General features: G+C 40.4%; 1 protein-coding gene across 9 annotated transcripts in view; it reads left to right on the top strand.

Annotated features, from left to right (window-relative positions):
- The window catches only part of FAM172A (family with sequence similarity 172 member A), a 254889-nt gene that overhangs the window by 177419 nt on the left and 63863 nt on the right, over positions 1-13607 (top strand). For all 9 annotated transcript variants that reach the window (XM_042823124.1, XM_042823128.1, XM_042823129.1 and 6 more), the window contains one exon: positions 13214-13330. In XM_042823124.1, the coding sequence (XP_042679058.1) occupies positions 13214-13330 (117 nt within the window). The remainder of the gene's footprint in view (positions 1-13213; positions 13331-13607) is intronic.

Here is a 13607-nt window from a genome sequence, read left to right as displayed (position 1 = left end):
TACTCAGAGAAATGTTGGAAGAGTGTTTTAAACTGCATTATTGAAAATGAGGGAAAACAGAGAATATTCCTCAGTTCCTGCAGAAGAATCTTTTCTTGTGTACATTAGCTAGTGCCAGCTCTTGCTAAGTTTTATTGTCAGATATTTAAATGATACCTTTAAAGACTTTGCTCTTGTCAGCATTTTGAAGTGCTGTTTTCCTTCAGGTAGGGGAATGCTAGAGGACAGTTGCTGTAAAGAGAATGTAATTTCTGGTTCATTAATACATGAACCTGGAACAACTGTTCTGTGTATTTGGTACATTTCCATGAGAATCACTTTGTCAGTTTAGAGGTGTTTTTTTAGTCTGCAGGGATTCACACAAGCCATTATGAAACTGTGGCTCCTTCCCCAAAATTAAATAAAGAAAAACTGTATTTTGTTTGACACAGTAGGAATGCTGCATCTACGCCGCTGTAGATATTTTTGTACAGAGAGCAGAACTAGGTATTTCATCAATCATAAATGAAGCGTGGTTTGATCAAACAGATCGCATCCACCAGCTCCCTCATTACCTGCATAAGCCTCTGCCAGGACGGCAGTGGTAGCACTCAGCCTGCAAAGCACAGCGCATGTGCCTGCTGGCAGGAGCTCCGTTCAGGGCTTCAGGCTCCGTCCTGTGTGATGCTGTGCATTTGTGATGGATGTTCTGTAAGGCTAAGGATTTCTGTGAGTACCTGTTGTTTTATCTAATTCCCTTTCTTATTTTTAACTTTCATTGAGCACGTGCATCTGCTCTCCTGTCCCAGGCAAACAGGGGCAACTACGGGAGGTAGAAGATAATGAGAACTCTTGTGATGGCTGAGGAGACATCAGGATTTGGTGCTGGGAGTGGCATTATTCTGGTCAGTGCCTTCAGAGACAAATTTGAAAAGAAACAAGAAATATTAACCATGTCAGGTGTGGGGCTGTGGTAAAAATAGGCACGTAGAACTATGCAATATCTCAGGTTGGAAGGGGCCCATGAGGATCATCGAGGCCAACTTATGTGTCCACGCAGCACTGCCCAACGTTCAAACTCTACAGTAAGAGTGCTGTCCAAATGCTCCTTGAACTCAGGCACTGAGGCCGTGCCCACTGCCCTTTCAGACCCTTTCCCTGACCCCCAGCTGCCCTCCCCTAGTGCAGCTCCATGCCGTCCCCTCAGCCTGTCGCTGTCACACAGAGCAGAGCTCAGCTCTGCCTTCCACTCCCTGTGAGGAGCTGCAGCTGCCATGGGGTCTTCCCTTCAGCTTTTCTGCTCATTGCACACCAAGGGATGTCAACCATGCTTGACATGTCTTCCCCTCCAGAATCTTCACCATTTTAGTCCCTCTCAAAGCTATTGTGATACCAGGAGGTTTGTGTCCAGAGCGGGAGGCACAGGTCAAAAAGTACAGGTGTGGAAAAAAGAAACTTCAATTAATGTACTTACATACATCCTAAATGCACCTTCCACAGATACCACGTGTCTTGGAAACCCACAGGACTCAGAGCATGCTGCCACCTGCATCTCTGTCCTAGAATCATATAATCATTGAGGTTGGAAAACACCTCTGAAATCAAGTCCAGCTGCTAATCTTGTGGACGTGGGATCCACACTGCGCAGTGCAGGGGGTGAAGGTGAGAAGTACCACTGGGCTTCATGAGGCCACTCTTTCCAGGAGTGAGGATTTGGAAGCCAGAGCCATTCCTTCCAGAAGTTCACACAGAGGTTACAGGGGAAAAAAAAACTAAACTGAAAACATTGGCTGCACAGCTGTTAAGCTCAAAACTGTTCCCTTTCAAGACTGCTGTGAACGTTCGCTCCTGTTCCACAGGGGAACTAACTCAGTGTTCCAGCTGCTACTTTAGGCCCACTGCTTCAAGATGCACCAGAAGTGCTTCAGGAACAGGCAAAAGGGCCGACTTGTGGGACGGAGCTCCTGAGAACAAGTTTTACATGTGCATGGCTGTTGTTGTGAACCTAGCCAACACTTTAGAAAACACGAGTTAACAGAGGTAACCTCCCTGTGTGGCATTCATCCTGGTGTGACTGTGCTTAGTGATTCAGCTTAGGAGTACCTTAACATGGCTGTAAGAGCCATATCACATGTGGAAGAGTGTGAAATGAAGCCTGTCTAGTGTGTTGGGTTGTTTAACAGAACTTTGGACAAAAAGGAACAGAATTAAAGCTCACAGTTGCTTTTGCTTTTAGCGTTGCTTATGAAACTTAGGAGATCAGAGGGTCATGGAGAATATCTTGCTAGTGATGTGTAATGGTTTGGAAATAAACACCAGGGGTGGCTCCATCTGCCTTTGATCTAACTAAATGGCTATTATGTATATTCTATTTAACTTATTTTAAAATTAGGCAAAGAGCACACAAGAATGCTTCTCTGCGTGCTAGATGCCTGAACTTCCAACTGTGTGCTCAGGACCAAACAAAAGGAAAATGGTTCTCTTTCAAGGAGCTTATCATTTGGTAGATATATAACACAAAGCGGGCACAAAATGCTGTGGGAAAGAGGAACTGACATTCTACTTTATCCCATTTTTTTTAACATTTTGAATTGTTATTGATGAGGGCCAGAATTTGCAGATTTCACACAGCGTCTTTTACTTGTGATTTTTATTTTTTTAAGTGGAACTTCTTAAGTCAGAAGCGATGAGCTCTTGGCTTAAAAAGATGGGTAAGTAGCTGGTAGGCCTTTTTTACAAAGCTCATCAGAAACTTTGAACAGCATGTGCAGAAAGTTTAGCAGACGTCATTTGGGATATAGTGCAGGGGCATCTGATGGCCGCAGTCTCGTGGGACCCTGGTGAGCTCCCTAGGCTCCTGTCAGCACAGGAAAAGATTATTCAGGCCCGGCCTCGTGGCCCAGAGGCTGCAGTAGCCCTGGCTGGCTGCCTCCCTGCCCACCACTCTCCCTAGCCATGCCAGCCTGCCCTCTGGTACAGCCTGCTTTCAAGAGTGACCTAGTGAATGTTGGGCAAGAGCTGCAGAGAAACTTTGGGCTGGTAGCCTTGTTGTAACCAAGAGAGTCAAATCCAGCATTTCCAAGATTGTGCCTTAATTTCCTAATGTTTTCTAAGAGTAGTGTTTTATTTTCACTGCTCTCAACATGCCTCTCCCTTTGAAGCTTGTGCGTATGGAACTGTGGGTTACTTTGCTAAAAAAAAAAAGCCTGCATATGTTAAGCAAGTATTTTCCTACAAGAGAACCTGGGAATTTTCAGTTTGTATGCAGTATCCACTGTCCCGAAATGTAGACACTGTGTCTTTCATTATTCTCTTAGTGTCTTAAATGAGCCTCCTTGTTCTTCTGTTGACTCATCACTATCTGGCGTAACTTCTCTGACTAATAATGTGTCATAAATACTTGAGATGATCTGTGATATTTGATTAACCAGCTCTTAGTGAGGGCAGTGGGGAGACAGTAATGCACACTCTCTTTTAGGTTATTCAGCAAAAGTCATGATGATACGATCATCATCAAGGCTGGCCCAGGATAACCAAGCACACCAGGAGGATAAACACAAAAACAGCATTTCTTAGCAACCTGGAGTGAGCAGGCTCTTACTCTTTTATCACTGGCAATGCTTGTTTCCCCTGTCACCCTGATTTCAAAGTCAGCTTGGGTCCAGAGGGCAACAGTGTGACCTCTCGTCTCATTGAGGTAGCATTCTGGTCCTGTTCCATTTCTATAGATGCTGGGATTGAAGTCAGCTGTTGGGGCAGTGCCCCTGCTCCCAGAGCTACCAAATTGTAGATCCAAAGTGCTCAGCATCTTCAGGGAGTGAGGCTGTATGCTTCCTTTGCTAGTAAAGCCATGCCAGACAGTGACAGGTGTGGGGCATGGACCAGACATTTAATTTTAATGTGTGCTAGTTACGAGCGTCTGTTCTGTACTTTGAATTGGAAGATCTTTATCTGAATCATTTGTCATATTAGATTAGTTATACATCCTTCCGAGTGCTTCACAAAGGCCTTGTATTTTTGAAAGATTTTGTCCTCTGTGGAGCCGCCTTAGCTGCTACTACCTCATCTCTTGACAGGATGGAAAATGTTTGATATCTGGTAGCATGTCCAGTGTCTTATAAAGAGACCAGATAAAAATTTATTCAGTATTTCCCTCTGCTTTACTGTTTTTTCGGTCTTCGAAGATTTCAACCAAATTGAAGTGTGCTTGATTTAATTTGGTGTTCTGCCACAGACACACCCTTTTTTGGTGAAGAATCATGTGTGAGAACAGCATGTGAATGAGATTGAAAATGGAAATTGGTGCTCTACTTCTTTGCTTGAATGCAATAGTAAGTTTTCGTTTGCCAGTCCCCAACTGTGAAAAGAGATATCTTCACGGGTTTGTGTGACATCAAAACCTTCAGTTTATTTACCCTCTAGCCCAGAGACTTTGCCTGTAGGGAAACTACTCCTCCCAGAAGTTTCTCAGAAACTGCAAGAGTCAAAGCCGAAGCCTCAAAGGACAGGAAGGATGAATGTTGTCTTATCCTCTTGCTGAGGTGGAAATCCATCTGTCTGTGTTTAAATAACAAGGGCGTTAGACTTCATGTCCATCTGTGAAGTGCTGAGTTTAGCGTTCAGTTTTTCCTTATTTTCTAAGTCAGGCCTTTCCAGAAAAAAATAACGTATATGCTGACGTGTACCCATTTAACAGAAATAGGGTCAGCTTCTTAAAGTTCTTGCTCAGTGAACATTAGTAATCTAAGGAGGACTTGCATTTAAACTTATGCAGTTTTCTGTTTCTGTGAATATGTAGTAAAACATAAGCAAACTGAATATTTCATTGAAAAATGTGCCACAATAATATTTGCCTAAAACATACAAAAATTTCCAAGAACTGTTTGCATCAAAGCAATGAAGAAGGAATACCATTTTGCTCTGTTGCATTCAATACTTAATGCAGAAAGAGTTATTTGATAGTTTAACATTTGTTTAACTACTATGATTGTTCACTTATAGACTGAGTTCTGGATTTACACACTATTAAAACATGATAAAATTATTTTTGTAACTTACTTGAGGCCACGTTTTTCATTAGATGTGAGCCATTACTTTCATGATGGTAAAATATCAAAACAAAAATCCAACGGCTTCTATTATCTGCAGCATAGGAAGTTCCGCACAAATGTGGCAAGAACTTCTTTACAGTGAGGTGACGGAGCACTGGAACAGGCTGCCCAGGGAGGTGGTGGAGTCTCCTTCTCTGGAGATGTTGAAGACCTGCCTGGATGCCGACCTGTGCGACCTGCTGTAGGGAACCTGCTTTGGCAGGGGGGTTGGACTCGATGATCTCTGGAGGTCCCTTCCAACCCCTACAATTCTGTGATTCTGTGATTCTGTGATTATTTTATTTTCAAGACTTGTATATTAATGTTTTTGTTAAACACTGGTTTTCAGAAATTGTTTAATTAATTTGTTATCACAGAAAGTTAAGTATTCATTCCATATTTACATTTATCTCAGTGATATTCAAGAACCTGCATATTCAGATTCAAGGCTTTTCAGAGGTTTTCACCCCACACAGTGCAATGGAAGAGTCTGGTAAGATAGACTAAAAGGAAATGACTGGTTTTATTGGTCTGTATTACAAGTTGTTTAAAGTCAGAAAAGCTGGTTCACTGCAGTTTAAAATAAATTGTTTGTTCAGCTCAAACAAATTATCTTAGGAAGAACTGTGTGAGAAGTACTTTTTTTCTGTCCAGCACCTCTTTCTGATTCTGATTGATTGGCAATCACTCAAAGTAACAATCTCAGTAATACTGACCAGGCTTAAATCCCCAGGACTGAAAGTTGCCATGGTGTGGTGTCTGGCTGAGCAGCAGATGAGCGTCTCTGAACTGAAACAGTCATATCCCTTGAATGGGTGGACCAGATAGACAAAGTTGGTAGCAGAATTAATGGCCCTGCTTCTGTATGCTGCCAGCTCTTAGCAGAGCCCAGGCAAGCTGCAAGCTATAATGGCTGGTCTGAGTTATCATGATAACTCATGTGGTCAGATGGTCAGGTACCGGAATGGGCTGCCCAAGGAGGTGGTGGAGTTGCTGACCCTGGAAGTGTTCAAGAAACATTTGGACATTGTGTTGAGGGTCATGGCTTAATCAGAACTATTGGTGATGGGTGGATGGTTGGACTGGGTGATCTAGTGGGTCTTTTCCAATCTTGGTGATTCTATGATTCTGTGATTCTATGATGAAGTCTCAGGCACTGTTCAACAACCAGCATACATACAGCTGGGCAGCTCTGAAGGAATGTCAGTTGTATATCACTGTTTGTGGTCATCTGTACTGACTGTCCTTTTGATTGCTGGTAAACTGTGCCCATATTTGCTTCAAAATCAACTGAAAACCTAGCACTGAATGTGCTGAAAGAAGAAAAAATTCAAATCCTAGCTATGAGGTGAGCAAGGCTATGAAGTGCAGTTTGTGCAAAACTCCAGGCAACAGGCAGAAACAACAGAAGCACTTCTGTTTCCTAATCTACATAGATCTTGACCTGTTTTGAATCTGCCGTATTTTAAACTTTCATACAGTTGTGGGTCTGGATGGTTCTGATTATTTCTGTCAGTTTACTGGCAGTTTTGCTTTATTTTTATTTCATGTTCTTTATTTTAAACAAGGCATGACACTCTAATCAAGGTAAACCAAGAAAAAGCAAAGATATGACCTACAGTATAAGGTTTTACTGGCAAAGATGTATCAGCTAAGAGCTTGAAAAAATCTTTTGCCACCCCAGCCAGGATAACTATCTTAGCTAAACCTTTAGCGCAGGTTCTGCGTAGCAGTTCCAACAGAGGAGTGCTTTTGCTGGCTTAGCTTGTGTCATTTGGAGATGCAGCACAGCTTCCTGACAGAAAACCTCCTGCATCTCTATTAAGAGGACTGCTGACAGAGACACACAGTAAAGCCAGAGAAGCAGAGCATCTTCCACTATGCTGCTGGTTGAGGCATGCAGTCACAACTTCTGCCACTGCCCAAGTCCAAATTAGCTGTGAATAGAAAATGAGCTGTAGCAAACTAAGCCGATTTTTCAAATATGATTTTCCTGCAGCTCATGTTCTGTGGTGGACATAACCATGATACCTTTAAGCAACCTGGCTCAAATATCAGATGCTTTTTAGCATTAGCTGTGCCAAGCACGCATTTGTGAATTTAGGCTGCTTCCTGGCAGCATGAGTTGCCCTTGCAGAGCTCCACTAGTGTAAGACATGGCCATTTATGAGCTGTTGTATTAGAAACTAGCCAATGTCCCATACTGCAGTCAGCAGCTATATGAAGATTAAAAATTAAACTCATCAGTTCCCGGTTGAGACAGGTGGAAGTCGTTCACCCTGCAAAATGTCGGCTTGTGGGGTTGGTTGGTTTTTGGGAGACAGGAGGAGGGGGACATACAGAGATTTCCCCAGTTGTGCAGTTTTGGAGGTTCCTGTGCGTAGGAAGGAGTACCAGCTGGTAGACTGCAGCCAGGCCTAGCTGATCCATACATCTGCTCCTGCCTTCACAGGAGGAGACTGATGGCAGGCCTGGTGGCCACACAGTTCCTCACAGGGAGCAGAGGGGCAGTGCTGAGCTCTGCTCTCTGTGGGCAGCGACAGGGCTGAGGGAACGGCATGGAGCTGCGTCAGGGGAGGGCAGGAACAGGAGCAGGCTCCCCAGGGCAGTGGGCCTGGCCCCAGACCTGCCAGCCTTCGAGGAGTGCGAGGACTCTCCTTGAGAGTGAGGCTGGGGCTCTTGTACCGGAGGTCCATGAGTTCTTGCACTGTTCGCAAAAGATTACCAGCAGAATTTTGTGTACGAGATGGGGGAGAAGAGGGTTGGTCTGGGTTTTTGTTTGATAGTTTTTGTTTGATATGCAAAAGGGAGTTGACTCCTGCACTTTCTTTAGAAGTTTATGTTTTGCTTATCGTGGTCTGTTTTAAAATAGGTACTGTCTGGAAATTATCAGTAGAGGTTCTGAATCAGATAAAAATTTACATTGGGAGACGTAACAAGTCCTGGACTCCACATTCTCTAGAATAATCTTTTCTAACATGTTCATACATTGTTACTGTTACAATGTGATTTATTGATTTAGAAAGCCGTCACAATTGTAGATGTAGCATCCAGTAGGTCTTTGAGAAAAATATCTGAAAATAAGTGGTTATGGTCATGCTGTGATTGTGTATGCAAATGTTTTCTTTTGGTCTTTGAAAACTGAGGAATCAAATGCTTTGTCTACTGCAAGCAGGTATTAAGGACATCTGTGAGTAAATTAAGAGAAAATCATTCTCAGTGCTTATTGATAATGGGAACTAGTTTAACTTACTTTGGATTGTGATGCTTGTTATATGCTGTTCTAGTGTAATTGCTCTGGAATTCTAGTTCCTAACAAATGATACTTTATGAAAAATTGGGGATGTGCCAAAAAAACTGAGTATTTAAAAATTTCAGGAATTGCATCCAGGAAGCAATGAAAAGTCTGAGAATCACAGACTAACAACATTGCTCTACAGATAAAAGTATTACATGCTTCTTGGTGAAGAGTAATCTTTCTGAGTTCAGGAAGGGTGCATCCTGACACAGATCTGTTACTTGGTTTGTATGGCACTGAGTGAAAGGAGAGCTGAAGAGGATCTTGAAAGGGTAGTCCTGCATTAAATTCCCTAGAGAGCATGCAAGGTTCTTAGGAATCTGCATATCTTTTCAAGAGTGTTAAATAAAATTTTCTCACTCACACACCACTCCTTGTGGGTGATTTGTTCTCTCTTCCTATCTATCACTGCTGTTACATATTTTACATAGTCCAACTGATGCCATTGTGATCCAGCAGAATTTCTTCTGCATGTCTGGAAATCATTCAGTGCATTTGGACAGAGGCTTCCAGTTCAGTTTCCTCTGAAAGGAATTCAGTTAGCACATGCCAAAGCCTCTTAAAACTCAAACTAGTATGAGGCAACTGGAGACAATGGAAGTATTTGTGTCAAATTTAGTTTTGCTCCAAGCCAAATTCTTGTTATAGACATACCCATTCAAACCCAGTACGCACCATATAAATATTATACCACAACTGAAATTGCAGTGGAAGGCAAGGGAAGTAGATGAAAGGTTTTCTTAAAAGATCAAGAGAAAGTGTCTTGTGGGCATTTTTAAAATATTTATCAATTTTTCCTAATTCCCGATTACAGGTGACTCAAAAGTGTTAGTATCTCATAAATACCAAGTAGTGGCAGTTGGTTTGATTGGACCCATGTAAGTACAAAAGGTATTTTTTTACCTGTCTACCACTGAAGAAGTTTTAATCTCTAGCTGGAACATGCATGGATTTTCATGTTTACAGTATAAGGCTTTTGATTCTCCTTTTAATATGTTGATGCTCACGTTTGAGTGCTGTGCTGCAAAGCATACTGCATGCCAAAGTTACATCTCATCATCTATTCTAAATATCTGTGTGTACAGTTAATGTATTACCTATGTGATAAGAGACAATGTTTTATACGCACACACAATAGATTATGAAGGTACCAATTTTTTTTCATTACAAAGTTGTGGTAATTTTATAATATTACCTTACAGAAGGCAGCCATCCATCATTATGAACAACCTAGAAGTAAATAGCTTACTAAATTGACCACTAAGCATGTCAGTAATATATCTGAACTTAGTGAAAGTTTTAAGCTTTAAAGGACTTCAGTTTGTGTTCATGGAAGTGGTTCAGTTGAACACTTGTGTAACACTTGTGCCTTGCAAAGAAAAAGGAATAAGTTTTCACCCAGTAGTACATAGACAACTTTCAGAGATCCTGAATGCTTCCTAAATCCTTACAGTGAATACTGCTCTAGGAATATGCCTAGTGCAAGAGAATAAATGTGCAGTGATGATGCAATAAAAAAATTGCAAAACAAACTGTACAGTGACTACAAAATAGACAGAGACTAAGTAGAAATTTCTTGTTAGAAAACGTGTTCGAGAAAGTCCTAGAGGGGTGCAGTCAAAGGAGAACCTGACACAGAAGTGTCTGTTTAACTGCTCTTGGTTATTAATGAATTTTTCAAAGAAGAAGGAATGTTAGGACAGAGTAGGAACTGGACGCCATCCTATGAAGGGGTACATTGGGAGGTTACTTCCTGCAAAATCTCTCAGTGTTCTGATAGCAATAAGTTGAGATTTAAAAACTGGAATTGAGGAAAAAATTAAGTTATTCTCAGGCTATGAGAATTGGGTTTATGTGGAACCTACTGATGTATAAAGAGTGTAAAGTATAAAATAAACTTCAGATTAATTCCCTAGGTCTTTATCTGCAGTTGCTGCTTGAGTTAAAAAAAAAAAAAAAAAAAAAAAAAAAAAAAAAAAAAAGTACAGTTTGTTATATTGTAAATAGTCTGTGTTCTGTTAAATTGTCTTTGATTTTACTATATCTTTAGTATATCTGTTGTAAGACTGCACTGGCCGCATTGAATAAAGCTAATCCTGGGAGGTGTAAATCATGCACCCCTTAGCATTCTTCCTTTTGAATTACAGACTTGTATCAAATCTGAATACAGCTGGCTGCTAATTTTGCAATGCGTGTCAATGTATTTTACTGTAATAATTCTATTCAGCTCAATTTTTTAATTGTATGTGAATTAAAAGCTATTTTTAGTGAAGATGTCTATGTTTTAACTCAAAACTATCAGTCCACAGAATATGAAGCGCTGATGCTTCTGTGAGCACTTCAGCTTCTTTTGTCTTCTCACAGGATAAATTAGGATCCTTGTTAAGAGAATCTATTGTTTGAGAGGCACCTGGATCTATTCTTTGTTGTTATTATTAGTTAATATCCCACCATAGCAGAGAATTTGAGCTGTTACAGTAGAAACTAAGTGACCCAGCTTTGACATGCTCTGTTGTGACATTTGTGTGTCACTTAAATATGGACACATTAGTCTTGTTTAAGTGAATGTTATATCCTTGATTCTTTCTCTATTTTTTCTGGGTTTGTTTTTTTTTGTTGTTGTTTTTTCAAGGTCAGTTCGTAAGGGAATAGATATCTGCCAAAACTTGCTTATTCTGGGCTGAACATAATGTCATGCGTAACTGAAGCTCAGTTAATCCCTTCTTTCCCTCTTTTTTCTGATCCCGGTACTTTCTACATTGCATTAAAAAATACGGTTTTTCAGTTATGTTGTAGATCTGACCTACAATTGGGGCCTGACGTAATCCTGGTGAGATTACTGTAGATGAGATACAGTGAGTCCGAGTTTTGACAAAATAGTCTGGTTGATGATTTCAGATCTGCCTGTGAGACACAAAACATTTAGTTGCACTTCAGATGTTTGTATAGCCTCAACGAAGGTGATTTATAGTGTTGGTAAAGATCTTCATTTTGAGGTTCCACGTTCTTGAGGAGCTCCAGAGTCTCATCCCAAGTTTAGCAGAATCACCCAATTGCTGAAAGACTGCTCTGGAAAAGTTATTATTCCATACAATTCTTGCATTTCATAGCGGAGGAAGTTATGCACGACTTTGTATTTATGGTGAAATTCAGTGTTCAGTATCAGATGTTTGGCTGAAAACGGCAGTACCGTCTCACAGCTGAATGAAGCCCAGCCTTTTACAGTAAATGCCACTTTGTCCTTAATCAGTGATTTTGCTCCCCATGCAAACACACCTGTAAAGAATGTCTCATCCTCCAAATGTTGTAGATATTGTATGTGCCCCATGGGAGAGTATCTAAAAAAAAAATGGACATACAGACAGTCTTCACAGGAAGATCACTTTTAAGAGTGTCTCTGTATGTACTTGCCCAGAATTTCCTAAGATTAGCTGAATTTCTGAATCATGTAATGCTGACAGAACAGAAACATTGGGCAAGACAAACAGAACATTGGACAAGGCAAACATCTGATTTTATCTGGAGTGCGGAGATCTACGTTTGTATTTCTTTTCCAGTAATGGTGAATACTTGTCACTTAAGAATAGCTTGACTACAGTTAATTTTAAAAAGATGTTATGTGAACAAAAAGAAATTCAAGAAACTTTCATAATGTTGTACTACAGTTGTGTAGAATTGGAAGAATGCTTCCTCAAAAAGGTTTGCATCTGTGGTATTTTGAAGATATTGGGAGACTGTATTAGATATTGATAAATGCTATTTTCACACTGAACGTCTGGGTTTAGGTGATTATTTTTGAGTTTCTGATGCAAAAAAACATCATTTGCATCCCTTCTGGAGCATTGTTTTTGAAAGTGCAGCCTGTATACTGATAAGCAGTTACTAGGCCATGAACAAAGAAAGTCTGGCTTTAGAAATGTTGTATGTGTTGCCATTAATACAAAAGGATGCCAAAAAAACATTAACTTTAGTGTGGTATACCCAGTGATAAAGACACTAGCTGTGAAATGCTGGTTTTTTTTTTAAGTATAATTCATTATACTTACTTTGTTCCAGTGTTACAAATTAGGGTCACTTGTGTCAGGAGATTAAAACCTTTTTGTCTCTCTTTGATATCAAACTATTCTTTTTCAGTCCCTTTTATCTTGCAGAGCAGTGCTGAATTCCACAGCATCTTTGTCATTTGTTCATGTTATTTGCAGCAATCATTTAATTGGTTTTAGTACTAATATTATTTAGTCATACTGTCATTTCCAGCAACAGAGACTTTTAATATGTTACAAATGTTAAGAGGCTCTGTTGTTAGCCTGGTAAGTATATGTATGAGAGAGAGCACAAAGAATTTGGGGGCCATGGTGGGAGTGCGAGGTAGCTAAATTGGGTGGAAAAAGAAAAAACACAGGTCAAAGTAAGATTGTACATCTGAAAAACTACAGCAATCTACTGAAAATTAGTAGATGATAGTCTTGAGTAGCTTACAGTGAACTGCGGGTACCAGCTTCCCTGAAGCACAGAAATAGGAACTTGGAGAAGCTTGTAAAAGATGTCCTCAGGGAATCTTACATTTTTTCACTATGATACCTTTAATCCTAGAATTGTCAAGCCACATGGAAAATAATAGGACTGAATAGTTCAGTCAGTTAAAAGTTAGTATTATTTCTTTTATCAAAAATATTAGGTCTTTCTGTGTTTCTAGAGCTGTTAGGATTTGTATAAACTTTGAAACAAGTGAAGTCAAGTATTGAAATTGCATTCCTCTTCCTTTTTTAATTTAAGGCCATTATCTGTCGCAAAGCAGACAGTGCTCAATAGAAATAAAGAACTTAAAGCCAGTATTTTTTAACAGATGATTCAGCGAGAGGCAGAAGTAAAGAATAAGGTAACTGCTGTGGCGTTGACAGACTCTGTTCACAATGTGTGGCATCAAGAAGCTGGCAAAACTATTCGAGAGTGGATGCGAGAGGTGAGGACTTTTTTTCAAAGGGTTGGGGCATATACACCTTTGTATGGTTCTATAAACATTTCTTTATCTACTAACCTCTTCCATTTCTTTAGGCTGTGAAAAAGAGCATGTTTCAAAACCATGGGAATCATGTCCCCATACCAGCCCCTAAAATAACTGAGATGAAAGCAGTTTCTGAGCTTCGAAGCTAGCAGTCAAAATAATAAGGTTTGGCTCCAGTGTGCAGTGTGGAAGCATGCACTGTTGTAGCCCAAGTGCTGTTTGGTAACTGGTGCGA

This window comes from Centrocercus urophasianus, unplaced genomic scaffold (assembly GCF_019232065.1).
Source record: "Centrocercus urophasianus isolate 14NV4802_14NV808 unplaced genomic scaffold, USGS_Curo_1.0 seq_21, whole genome shotgun sequence".
NCBI classification, from domain to species: Eukaryota; Metazoa; Chordata; class Aves; order Galliformes; family Phasianidae; genus Centrocercus; species Centrocercus urophasianus.
This window is presented reverse-complemented; position numbering and strand designations above follow the sequence as displayed.